Source organism: Ciconia boyciana, chromosome 8, assembly GCF_034638445.1.
Source record: "Ciconia boyciana chromosome 8, ASM3463844v1, whole genome shotgun sequence".
Classification (NCBI taxonomy): domain Eukaryota; kingdom Metazoa; phylum Chordata; class Aves; order Ciconiiformes; family Ciconiidae; genus Ciconia; species Ciconia boyciana.
Window position 1 is genome coordinate 16,649,780 of NC_132941.1, and position 13,258 is coordinate 16,663,037.

General features: G+C 46.5%; 2 protein-coding genes across 3 annotated transcripts in view; one reads left to right on the forward strand and one right to left on the reverse strand.

The window, feature by feature from the left end:
- The window catches only part of ADAM10 (ADAM metallopeptidase domain 10), a 51,865-nt gene extending 45,080 nt beyond the window's left edge, over window positions 1-6,785 (reverse strand). The window contains exon 1 of the mRNA XM_072870176.1: window positions 6,476-6,785. Within this exon, the coding sequence (XP_072726277.1) occupies window positions 6,476-6,530 (55 nt within the window). The 5' untranslated portion in view covers window positions 6,531-6,785. The remainder of the gene's footprint in view (window positions 1-6,475) is intronic.
- A 1,630-nt stretch (window positions 6,786-8,415) lies between these two features.
- Window positions 8,416-13,258, forward strand: part of MINDY2 (MINDY lysine 48 deubiquitinase 2) — a 41,874-nt gene continuing 37,031 nt past the window's right edge. Inside the window, exon 1 of one of the 2 annotated variants that reach the window (XM_072870178.1) lies at window positions 8,416-9,592. In XM_072870178.1, the coding sequence (XP_072726279.1) occupies window positions 8,900-9,592 (693 nt within the window). In that variant the 5' untranslated portion in view covers window positions 8,416-8,899. The remainder of the gene's footprint in view (window positions 9,593-13,258) is intronic. The other variant, XM_072870177.1, reaches the window with a different exon arrangement.

The window sequence follows — 13,258 nt, forward strand, 5'->3', positions numbered from 1 at the left end:
AACTAGTATGCAATCTCCTTCTAATAAAACCAGCTACGTATCAAAAGTGATTATGTTCTTCACAAAGGTAGCTTAATAAGTAACTCCTCACCCTTGGTAACGTAATTTACAGGATCCCGTGGCAAAAGTTTGTTAAACTGGAAAGAAGACTTCACTGAGGTGCATGCGGCAGGTACATCTGTTAGCTCCAGTTTTTGTAATTAGAAGATTCTGCATCAAAAAGGAAGAAGTCCATCACAGAATCTGAGAGCAGTGCACCCCAAGAAATCATTACCATAGCATGCACACAGATCTCAACTTCTGTGACAAACTACTGTGGTTATTCTGTTGTTATTGAAAAACTAGTCTTTTTTTTAATAGAGACTGCAAGATAAAGATCTTTTCAAATAAGGATACGATCAGGAAGCCTGCAGTAAGGAACACTGAACCATGAGCATCTAGATATAGTTTAAGGGAGCTGCTCTACAAATTACATGTATCATGTTGCCATCAACCAAACATCAAAGATGGCATGATGCCTTTCCAGGCAACTCAGTGGAATAAGCCAACATTATCATCTAAATGTAGAGGACAGGAACCCCTTAGGATACAGATACCCGTGAGTGACAATGAGATGGCTTTTGAACCTAGCAGGATAGTCTTCTAAAGACTTGCTAAACTACATGTGGCATCTCCTATGACAAAAACCCTTCAGGAATGAAGCTTTATTCTCATGGGCTTAGAACTAAATACAAGGAAGGACTTTAAACAGAATTAGGCAGAACATTTAGGCAAATGTCTCAAGGTAACAGTCCCTGTGAAAGATTTTTGTGTATGAGGGTCTACAGCTCTTCAGCATCCCTAGAGAGCTGTAAAGAAAGTATCTACAGTTGCCATTCTGAACAGACACAAATCCCACTGGACAGATAGGGAGTCTGAAGCATACATTCTCACTTTCTAACTAAGCTTATGCAAAGGGTAAAATGTATCACCCAAGGGATTTTAGCTATAAGCCTCCTGGCACACCTTGAGCAGCCATATATAACAATTGTTTGGTGGTCTATGCTAAATGATTTGCTATTCAGTTCATTCATCATGGTTATTTTCCCAGAGAAAACTATGAAGACTTTTCCCCCCCCAGACAAAACCTTCCCAGTCTGTGAGAGTGAGGCAGTACCTGCAGCAAAGGAAATGAGCTAGGGAACACTTAAGTCAATTGGATATACAGAAGTCCATGGGATCAGATGGGATGCAGCCAAGAGTGCCAAGGGAGCTGGCTGATGCCATTTTGAGGCTTTCTATCACCTTTTTGAAAGGTTATGGTGATGGAGGAGGGTTCCTGACAACTGGAAGACAAATGTAATCCCTATCTTCAAGGAGGAGGGCCTGGAGATCTACAGGCTGGTCAGACTAACCTCAGTATCTGGGAAGATTATGGAAGAAATCCTTATAGAAGCTAGCTTCATGCACATAAGGAAGACTGGTAATAAACAGTACTGAAAGTCTACCAATGTAAACATAAATATCTATTAAGTTTATATATATATATCATGGTAAAAGATGACAACATTTAACTTCCCATAACAGGATAAATCAAGCGTGCACTGTTCTGAAAGGTGAAGTTTATATTAAAACACTCAGATTAAGACTTGCATGACAAAGGCAAATGGTTCAAATACAACTCAACTTTGTTAGTGGGAAAAAATAAAGCACAGAATATGACTTGACAGACTATCGGTAATTGTTCAGCAGCCAGGCTAACTTACCAGACAACTCATTTTACTGCAAGTATAATCACTGATTTACAGATTTGAAATGTCAGCATATGATAAATATCTTTAAGAGAATTATTATTATAATTTAATTAAGGTAATCAAAGCAAGTTGTACTTCAAGCTGTTTTCAATATAGAGTTTATTTCTCTTTAAAAATGTTCTCTTTACATCGGACATTAAAGAGTGTACATAGCATTCAAATTTAGCACTTCTGTGCTTAAGTATATTGAAAGCCAGTAATCCTACCATACACCTCACAACTTGAATTTTGCTGAAGAATTTGTTCAGGCTGTAGTTTCATAACTGCCAGCAGAAGGGGAGGTCCTGCTGCCCTTTTTCATCCACTCCATTTCTATGCTTCCCTTGTGCTGGCACTAAAACTGATTCAGCTGAAAAATATACTTTCTCTTCTGGTCAAGTTAGTTTTTGGTGAAAGAAAAACATGTAACCAAAAAGTCAAGTCAGGATCATTTCCCTTCACTGAAAACTCACATTTAGGGCACAGCTAGACAGTACAGCACCACCAGTGTAAGCAGCACACAGATGTCTTTTTTTTTTTTTTTACCCTCTTCCTCCCCACCCCATGCAAGTCTCAGCTCCTCCTCCCCCCACTGGGTTAGGGTCTGCACAATAAACCAATGGAAGCTACATGTCTGACACGAAATGATTAATTTCTTTTGTTTAAATTAGCAGGTTGAATTGGCTCCTCATGCCATCAAACACAAGAGGCAGTGAAGGAGGAGAGGTGGGAATGCATGGCCAGGGCAGGACCACCAGAGAGCAGTAACTCATAACAGTGGTTCTGCCATACTATAACTGAACCTTTAGATCCTTTTAAAAGCAAACACAAACTGCAATCTTAGACTTTTGGGCAATGGTATTTCAAAGTTACTATCTAAACACCTGATTTTATTTACTTTTAATGACCATTGGCATTTCTGAAACAATCATCCAACAGCTGCCTTTACAAGACACTGTCTTACCCAGCCATATAAAATTAATAATGTTTTTATTTTAAACCCCAGATAAATGCTGGAGTCCGAGTGCCACGTTAATGAACGCTAGTATTCTTCTCAATTTATAGCAAGGATGCAAACTAAATCACTCAGATGCCGATAGCTCATAAATGCCTTCCCACAACTCCCCCATGTGTCCAGAAAAAAAAACAGAATTTCTCCCATGATCACTGAGAAATAGGTAGTTCAATATCCAGCAGCACAAGACACTAAGATACAACTTGGAAGTCCTAGCAACATTGAAGTGTGCTGTACCAGCGAAAACAATTTATCATAGATTTGCAATTATGTTCAGCATCTGATCAGCCTAGTCAAAGCACAATCACTCTTGTTAAACCCAAGCTTTTTGGGGGTCTCATTAGGTCTTTTTTCCCCATGTTTTCTATTCCTCTCCCCCCCCCCTTCTTTTTTTAAATGACCCTCAAGTAGAAGGGAAGGTTCTATCAGTTATTTCTATTCCTCAAAGAACATCATTATGTATGGATAATTAAGTACTGTTTAATATATCTGCATGCATCTTCATCACATGCAACAAAGCACGCTACTAAAAGCTGCAAATAATATTGCCCAAACTAAGTACCACCTTATACATGTCAAAATTATTAATAGCACCAGCCAGTGAATAGATCCCTTAAGCCAAGCAATTCCAAGGGTATTGGGGAAAACGCTTCTTTCACTATTATTCACTATAAAATTCACTATTTTTTTTTTAAAAAAAAAGAATTCTTAAAATTCAAGGCACATATATCTTACCTTCTAGTATATAGTATCTACTTGAAAAGAATTCTACCTTTCCCCAATTACTAAATAAAAAAATTGGCGTGGCTTTTCATTCTTACACTATTGAAACTGTAATCAAACTGACCTACTGGACCACTTGTTTTATGAAGGTCAGATTTATTCAGTGGTAGCAAAGATAGAAAAACTTCTGAGAGCACCCTAAAAGTGATCTAATACCAAAACCTGATCAAGCATGTGTTTCAGGACCTATTAGATCACATTGCTGATAACTTGACCGTTTTAACCATAAACCATACAGATAGCTATAAAGCAGCATAATACAGACATTGCAGTACACTTCATTAGTGCAGCAATGCTAGTGATTGCTTTTGATTGCACTGCTTTTACAGAATTTTAAGAACATAAGCTACAGAAGAAAATATATTTTTCAAACAAAAAGATTTCATTCAGGCATTACATCACTCCAATCTTTCTCCTCAAATAAACCATCTAAGTTATGTTGTACCTTAGTATTTTCAAACGTTGATTTTATGATTCATACTTAATTGTCAACTAAAGTTACAATTGTTACTGTTAATGTATAATATACCTTTATATCTAAAGTATCTAAAGACTATTTCAATAGAGTATAAATATGGTATACAGGCACAAAGCCTTGCATAATTCTAAAAGAAAAGTTCAAACTCGGGCATCCTGTAAAAATATTCCAATCTTAGACTCAACATACAGAAGAGCATTTTTTTAAAAAAGTGCAGATTAATGGAATTTTCAAAAATATTACTATTTAATATCTATATGGCTTAAAACCAGACAACTTTACAGATAAGTATAACTTAGCCTCAAGATTTGTGTAAAATTAAAGAGCACAAGATGCACTGTACACAAATGAAACACAGGTAAGTTGTTGGGGTTTTTTTTCAGTAGTTTCTAGTTTGCACTGCTCTCACAGTAACATCATCAAGAATCATGAACTTGCCCTTTTCCACACAGATATTAATGCCTGCCTAGAAGAAAAGCATGCAAATGAATAACTTTTTCAGTAAATAAAAACATTTACAGCACCTAAACTCTGGAAATGTGAACACTGTTAAAATAGAAAATTGTAATATTAAAAAGTCATTTTAATTCAACATAGAGTTATGATAAATCTTTCATAATTATGTTGAGACTTTTACCAAAAAGCTTTGTAAGATATTTGAGATGTGTATCAGCCATCATTTCTAGATTTCTATTCAGCGTTAAGCTTTCTTTAAAGATTTACCTGTACTGCTAAACACAGAAAGATGTGTGCTCTGTTACCTGCTAGTGAGGCGTGCTTCCTAGTGCCAGAAATGTTGAAAGTACCCATTCTTCTCTCAAAGAAAAAATTTAACATGAATTTCTAAAATAAAATACACTTCATGAACTCGCTTCCATATATCCAGAGGACTGTACTTTACATGCTTACTGTGATTTTAACTTTAAGGCATATTTTCCTGCCTAGAATTAAACAGTGGAAACAACCCTCACAACTGGTTAATGAATCGCTTTGAATTAATTCTGTGCCAGCACAGTCTAGTTCAGAAAACAAAGAGGCCTTGAAGAGTACGCCAATAATTAAGTCTGAAATATCTGAATAGTTTACAAGAAGTTATGAGGGAAAAGTCACCAAAGTCGTTTCTGTATACCACTCCTAATCATATAAATAACGGGATGATAAATAACCATGCAAATCAGCTTGCTTTTTATCTCACAGCTTAGCCACAAGTACAACCTACTGAAGTCTTCACATACTTTGATGTTACTTTTTGAGAACATGTAAGAGACCAGGATTTAGGGCTAGATTTTTTGTTAATAAACCTACATATTGATGTACACAGATGCAGAGTCCCGATAAATAGGAGAGGTGCCAAACGAAACAGAGGAAGTAAGTCCTTATCAGCCGCTCCACCCATCCTTCTCTAGAAACACGCTCAGAAGTCCACCTTTTCCACTGTCTATTCTTGTAAAAATGTGAAACTATTTACCTATCATGACTTGACCAATTAAACATTACCAGACACAGTCAAGAAATAATAGCTTCCTAATGCTGAAGAGCAACTCATAACGGGAGCCGTTACAAAGTTACACGTCGCCCATAAATTTCTCTGGCCTGGGAGAGAGCGGAGACCCTCCTTGAAGCTACGGTCACACTTCAGGAAAAACCCGGCTCGTCTGTTATTTCCTCGAGCTGAACTTTCCGTCTCCCCGTGCTTCCTGGTTTCGGGGACAGGGAAGCGGCCGCAGGGAAGGCGAGGTTTGGGGGCGCGCCCCGCTCCGCGGGCAGCGGGACACCTGCGCGGACAGCCGCGCCGCCCCCGCGCACTCGGCGTGCAGCTTCCCGGCCCACCTGGGAGCGGCCGGCGGGGCCCGCCGCAGCCTCTCCCCAGACACCAGCTCCCCGGAGCCGCCCCGGTGCCCGTGCCCCGCCGCCGCCTGCCCCGTCCGCAGGCGAGGGACGGGGCGGAGGAGGGTAACCGGGAAGCGGCTACTGGGACCGTGAGGAAAGTCCCGAGGGACTGAAGAGGAGCCGAGAGCAGGCAGCCGGCCAGGGGAAGGCGCAGCCGAGTGCGGCGGGGGAGAGGGGCCGAGGAAGAAAGAAGGGGAGGACAGCTGACTCGGCCCTCGGCGGTGGAAAGTCCCGGGAAAGGGGAGGGGGGCGCCGGGCCGGCCCTAGGCGGCGGGGAACGAGGGCCCAGGCAGGATGGTGCGGACCGTACCCGGGAGCGGGCGACGGAAAGGAGAGCCTCGGCCGGCGGCCCAGCCGCGGCCTGCCGCCGGGGCGCTGAGGCGCGGCGCCCAGAGCAGCGGGGCCCGCCGCCCCCAGCCCCGAGCCGCGCCGCGGCGGGGAGGGGGGGAGGAAGGAAAAGGGAGGGAGGCCGGCAGCCCCGCGCCAGGGCCACAAGCCAGGGCCCCGCGGGGCCGGCCGGGCCCGGCCGCTCCTCACCTCCAGCGCCCGCCGCACAGGAGCACAGCAGGATTATCGTCCCCGCCAGATCCATCTTCACCGGGCCCAGGCCCCGCCACCGCCTACCCACAGCACATCCGCCCCAGTCGGCGCCGGGATGGGGAGGGGCGAGCTCTGCGCCTCCCTCCGCTTTGTCCCCCGCCGCTCTGGAGGACCGTTTCCGTCCACGGATCGGCTGGGATCGGCGGCTCGCCCCGGCGCCCCCCGACCGGCAGCGCTCCGCTCCGGTCGCCACGCCACGACTTCCTCCGGCCGCCCGCCCCCGCCCGCGCGGCGACGCCACCGGCGGGGCGGGGCCGCAGGGCACGCCCAGAACGCGCGAGCCGCCCCGCCCCGCTTCCGCACGCTGCACGCAAGGGGCGGGGCCCGGCAGGAGAGAGTTCACCGCCCGCCGGGCGGGGAGGGGGGCGGGACGTCAGGGGCGGCGCCCCTGGGCCGCCGCCCCAGGGCCCGGCGGGGCGGGGCCTTCCCGGCTGCCGCCGCTGGGCCCGGTCGGGCCGGCGGAAATTGTGTTTTCTCGGCGGCAAATCAGGGCAGGCCCCGGCCGCGGGTCTGGCCCCTCCCGCCCGAGGTACAGCGGGAGGGCCGCCCCGGGCCACCTCCGGGAGCGGGGTTTTTCCTGGCGCTGGCGGCTTCCCGGCTGAGGCAGGCCGGGGCCGCGCCTGCCGCCGCCCTAGCGCTGCCCGCGGGGCAGGGCGCGGAGCGGCTGCGGCCTCCCGGACTCTCGAAGCGCTCCGCTGGGGCCGAGGGGCGCCGGTATTTGCGTGGGTGAGAAGGATCTACGTCCCGAGAGGGAAGGAAAGAGCTGGTGCATAAACTTTACTCGTACTTGTCGAGCAGGCTTCCCTCCGGCTCCTTTGAACCTTTTTGTACGTAGCCTTAGGGCTGTTTACCAGAATGAGGCCTTACGAAAGTGTAAATACATTACATCAGCTGGTTTCCTTTATCAAATACACTTTTTTCTTTGCAGAAACTAATTTACTTACTTACGAGTTTTATTTTGGGTCACCTGTTTCTCTTGGTGCTCTGCGTGTCATGAAGCATTACAGTTGTCTCCACTGAACAGGGACTTCATTTTGAGACTGTCTTGAACAACCTTCACGATTCAAGTGTAAAGGAAAATCCTCCACTGAAGATAAAAATGTGAGCCTTTCAGACAAAATGTTTCATTTCTTGTTTGTCAATATGCTAATTCTTGCATTCAACTATGCTAACGCAAAGATTTATTTTTATATTAGGGTTTGTGACAAGCTTCTCAGTTTGCTGTCTTTGTGCTTTTCCATTCTATTTGTGCTTTTCCATTCCTATTGCTCTTTCAGAATAAAAAAAAGTCTTCCCCCGCTAACACCGTATAATTACAATGAATGTACTTCAGATAAGGCTGCTGAAGTTGATGCAACTATTTAGGAAGAGCTCAGACAAGAGAACTACTGAGAACAGAAAAGAGAAGATAAATTCTTATCTTCCCAAAACTGTTATTTAAAATTTGTCAATAAAAGCTGAGGGTTTCTATAGGGAGAGAAGGAAATAAGCTCCCAAGGGTGAAGTCTGTAATACAACTGCATTAGCTCTCAGATTACCTTTTACACTCACCACAATCATATTTTTACAATACGGATACTTAACAAACCGCAATAAAAAGCACTGAAAACCTTTAGGAAAGCTAAACTCGCTTGTGAGAAGGCGAACTTCCCGTAACGCGGAGCACCGCTCCTCCTGCCGCACTTTACCTCACCAGCTGCGGGGGCGGGCCGCTGCCCGCCGCCCTTCACGCGCAGGCGCGGCCCCGCCCCCGCCGGCTTCCTGCAAAACAGGCGGGGCGGGGCCAGGCTGGGGCCTGCACTCTGCGTCCCGTGCGCGGTCGCCTCCAGCGCTGGGCGGGGCGGGGCGGGGCGGGGCTGTCCTGCCTGGGAGAGGGCAGTGGGCACCCCCGGTCCCTGCGCCGCTTCCGAAGGGCGCCCTGAGGTGGCCAGCAGCCGCTCCGCGCGGCCGGTGGGCCCTGGGACGCAGGCACGGCCGTGCCTTGCCCCGCGGCTGCCGCGCCTCGTGCCGCCGCTTCCAGGCTCGCACCGGGGTTCGCGCGCTCCCCGCGCCCCTCACGCGGCCCTCACTCGCTTCGCTTCCCGTCCCCTCCCCTTCCCTTCCCCAGCCGCCGGCGCCCCCGCCGCCGTCTGCGGGCTCCCGCCCCACCGGCGAGTGCCCCCGCCCCGCCGGCCCCGCCCCCGGGGCGCCCCCCCGCTCCGGGCCCCGCTGTGACCCGCAGCTGCTTCCCCCTCCCGCCCACACGTCCCTGGCGGGGCGGAGCCGTCGCTGCTGTTATGGCGTCTTGGGCGCTGTTGGCGAAGGATCAGCCGCTGCAGTGCCAATAGAGAGCGAAGGAGCCGGGCGGCCGGCAGGCCGGGCATGGAAAGCCTGGCGCAGCCCCCGCCGCCTCCGGGCTCGCTGAAGAGGGGCGGCGGGGGCGCTGCCAGCCAGCTCCTCCTGGAAGAGGCGGCGGCAGGCGAAGGCGGCTGCAGGGACGGGCCCACGGCGGCCGAGGAGAGCGGCGGGCGGCGCAGCCCTTCCCCTCAGCCGCCCCCCGCTCCCGCCACAGACCCTCGGACGGCGTCTCCCTCACGGGCCGCGGAGGGCAGTCCGCCGGCGGAGGGCAGTCCGCCGGTGGCGGGCGGCGCGGGGCTGGCGGTGCCGGACAGCCCCGGAGCTGCGCCTACCTCGGAGAGCGGTCCCGCGGGGGCCGGCTCCGGGAGCAGCGGGGCTCCCAGCCCCCCGGGGGAGGAGTCCCGGAGCCTGGACTCGCTGGAGTCCTTCTCCAACCTGCACTCCTGCTGCCCGAGCAGCTCCGAGCTCAACAGCGACGCCGAGGAGGCGGTGGTGGCGGGGGCCTCCTCGGAGGCCCCGGCTCCGGAGCCTGAAGGGGATAGGCCCGCGGCGGGCTCCCAGCTCCTCTCCGCCTCCAAGGAGCGCTTCCCGGGCCAGTCGGTGTATCACATCAAGTGGGTCCGCTGGAAGCAGGAGAACACGCCCGTCATCACCCAGAACGAGAACGGACCCTGCCCGTTGCTGGCCATCATGAACGTGCTGCTCCTGGCTTGGAAGGTACCGTGTGTGCGGGCGCGCCGGGGCGCCTGCCGCCGCCATGGCGGGGGCGCGCCGCGCCGAGAGGGCCCTACCGCTTGGGCAGCGCTGCGACCTGGAAGCGCCGGCATCGTCGGGGCTAATGAAGCATTTCTTGTAGTGCTGGAAGCGTTCGGGGGGAACCTGTGCCAAAACCACGTTAATGCACCGCTGGAAGTCTGTGCGATTAAGACGCAGACATTGCTGCTGCTAAGCGCCTATCTCGCATAGAGAACTTGGAAAATAAATAATGGCTTGCAGTCTATTGCTAGTATGCTACCTAGATGCTGATGTCTTATAAGACTTACTTCGTTGTCATCTTAAAATAGAAATCAAAATCTAGATGATGCTTTACTAAATTGAGCAATACATGGTTTGCAGATGTGTGCAGGTTTCTAGTAAGTAAATGTTACTATTTATAGCACTGAAAACATAGGCGGTATTTGGGGAAAATAGGTTAGTTTGTATAATGAAGTGTATGCAGATTTGTACAAAATACAGATTTGTACAAGTAATGGCCTGAATAATAGCGATACATTTGTATAGTTATGCAGCATAGATTGTATTTAAATTAACAAGTAAATCAGGTCATGATCAAGTACAGCTTTGAGACCTGGAAGTTCTTGTGTTCTAATAGCCACTGTGGGTACGGACTTCCTGTAGTCTTAAAATAATTCTTTTTAACTTTTAAGCATTTAAAATGTAAAGCATAATGTAATTATTAACATTTATATGTGAAACGAATATCTTTTGGAGAAGAGCTATGATGATGTGTGCATTGCAAAACAAGGAGGAGGGGGTACTTCTCAAGAAATGCTGGCAATTCAACCCCAAAGGATTGGTGAGCTGATAGAAAGGAGTTATAGAATAGGAAAGGTTTTATGGGAATAGTTTTTATGTTGTAGTATCAAGGGAAAGAAGTTTGGTATTGGAGGAGCAGAAGGTTGTTCACAGGTGTAACAGGTGACATAGGAAAAGATCAAAATGAAAATAATATTATAAGAAGAAATTAGTTTAGAGGAAGGTGACTTTCCAGAAGATTAATTTTTTTTTTTTTAGTTATATTTTCTGTACATTTTCTTGAACAGAATTGCTCATACATCAGGAGGAAACCTGCGGGTACAGTGATGTAGATATTTAGCCATTGGTGAAAACAGTACAGGGAAGTTGCGTGTGACTTCAAGGTATTGCCTTATGTAGGTTCTGCCATCCTCAAGGGGGTGTGAAGGTTGTCTTAGACTTCAGTATTTAACACTCGCTTTCTGTGCTCCCTCTTTAACATCTAGGGGTGAGTGGAGGGCCTTGGAGAACTTACCATTCCTTATCATTCTGTGTGGTGGTGTTTTAAAAGAAATGGCAAGTTACAGGATTTTCCTTTTTAACCTTTCATTTAATGAAAGCATATAAATGGGACAGCACTGTTCTTGTTTGCATTTAAGTTTTTGGAGGTTTTGTTCTTTAGCATTCTTCCTTTGCCTTCTTAAATGTATGATTGCTTTCTTCTGCTGTCCTCCATCCAGAATTTTAACTGACATTCTGCTTTGATCAAATATTATGTAGTGAGAATTAGGGTGGTATCCAATTTTATAAATATGTGAAAATCAAAATGCCTCTTGGGAGTGCCCTACCATTTCTTATTGCCAGGATTACAGGAAGGGTTTTCTATAATTCTGTCTGTTTATGTAAAACCTCAGCAGAATTTACGAGTTGCAGACAGGCAGCTAAATTGGTGAAACTGTCATCATGTGACTTATTATTTATATGCTTGAGGGTTTTCCTGTTGGTTGTATATTGCCCCTGCTTATAATTGATTTTCCTAATTAGTGCCTCTCCAAATTAGCCTTTCTTTTCCCCAGTTTATAGCCAAGAACCATGTTGGCATTGTTTGGAGTGGCAAGCTTATTGGCAGCTCATCTGTACATCACTGATAGTAGCTAGCTACATACCAAGGCTGAGGATGGACATCCACATTCTTCTCACTTCTTCTGAACCAAGATGAACACTATATTGGGTCAGGTAATTATAATTTGGGAACAAGGAAGCAGACCAAGAAATGAAAACAGGCAAAAGCAGAGCGAGAATACCGTAGTATGTATGGTAGGTGGTGGGGAAAAAGAAGCTAGGTGGTGGGGAAAAAAAATTGAGTAAGAAAGAGATGAGGAGGGGAAATAAAATTACAACAGAGAATAAGAAGGTAAACAGTTAAGCTTTGGCCTCTCTTTCCTGTATCGGCCACCAACTTTCCTTCTCAGAATTCTGTCCTGACAAGGTTGAGAGTTTTGGTCATCCTGTAGGTAGATATGGTCTCAAATAACTTCAGATAATACATGCAGGTGCTCAAAGTTGAGAAACAATAGTTACAATACTAGTTCTCAAGTTTTCACGGGCACTTCCCTTCGCATGGCCAATTACATGCTTCTATTATTCCAGAATGGGAGTGATAACCTTGAGATCTGATACTATGTATCAGCTGTGCTTGTGCAGCAGGGAAAGTTGAATTCATATAATTGTTTGTGGCAAGTGGCACATAATCAATTTGCTTAGAACTAAAATCTTTATTTACTACTTAGTAATAAGTGGGAAGCCTTCTGAGGGTATGTAGGCCATAATCATGGAACCATTTATGCCTAAAAACTCAGATTAACATTTGGATGTATTAAGAACTCACCTTTTTGGGTATTTCAGCTCCTCAAAATGCAAGCTTCTTACCGCCACACTATATTGTTTTAAATATAGTCACCGTTTTGTGACCTTCTCTTTGTGTGTCCCGGTTGCCCTCATTCAAACCCATTTTTCTGAGATAGCCCTCACTGAGTAAAGAGAGACTATAGGTAGTTTATTCATTTGCTTAAAGGATTGCAGTAACAGGAAGACTTAAGATGTACTGTACCTTAGGTAAGTGTGCCATATACTAAAAAAATTTCTTCCTAGTGGTTATGAAGATCTTGTTCATTAACAGAGCAAGATTCTCTCTGTTCCTTGTCATTATTCAGTTTTTATTATGCCTTTTGGAGCTTTTTTTTTTTAGAGTTAAGATCTTTATTTAGCAGTACAGATATAAAGACTACTTAGAAGTAATTGATTCTTTGAGAGTGCTGCATCTCTATGTTCTTATCTGTGAGATACTGGTTTGGCAATGCTTGAGTTTTCTGAAATTCTGGAATAGTAGCACCCATTGGGACTGCTCAAATTCCTTTTTGATACTACAGGTTTTGGAACTAATCTTGCAATAAAACTGCTACCTCTTTTATCCACTGCTTTCAAAGGAGTCTGGACATACAACTTTGAGGTGACAGACTGTAGAAGCTGTAGTTTGAAATGTTACAATTATGTAATCATCACTTTTCTTTTGAAGTGTTTTTGCAGACTGCCTGTATAAGCTTAATTTGCAGTTTAGCCTTTAGGAGATAGACCCGAGGAGTTCTGCTTACAGAAGTGTTACAGCAATGTTCTAAGTAAAAAGAAAACAAAAGCGGTATGATACCAACTTGAAAAAGTAGCTGTTGCGCAAAACAGTGTGGTAACGATTTAGGCTTCCCTGATAGAAATGAAAGCAGAAGTATTGAAACAAACATATTAAAAAGTATGTACAAGCATGGGTTGTCTCTTCTGATGTAGACTAGTGTAGGACGCTGTCTTTCAACTTGT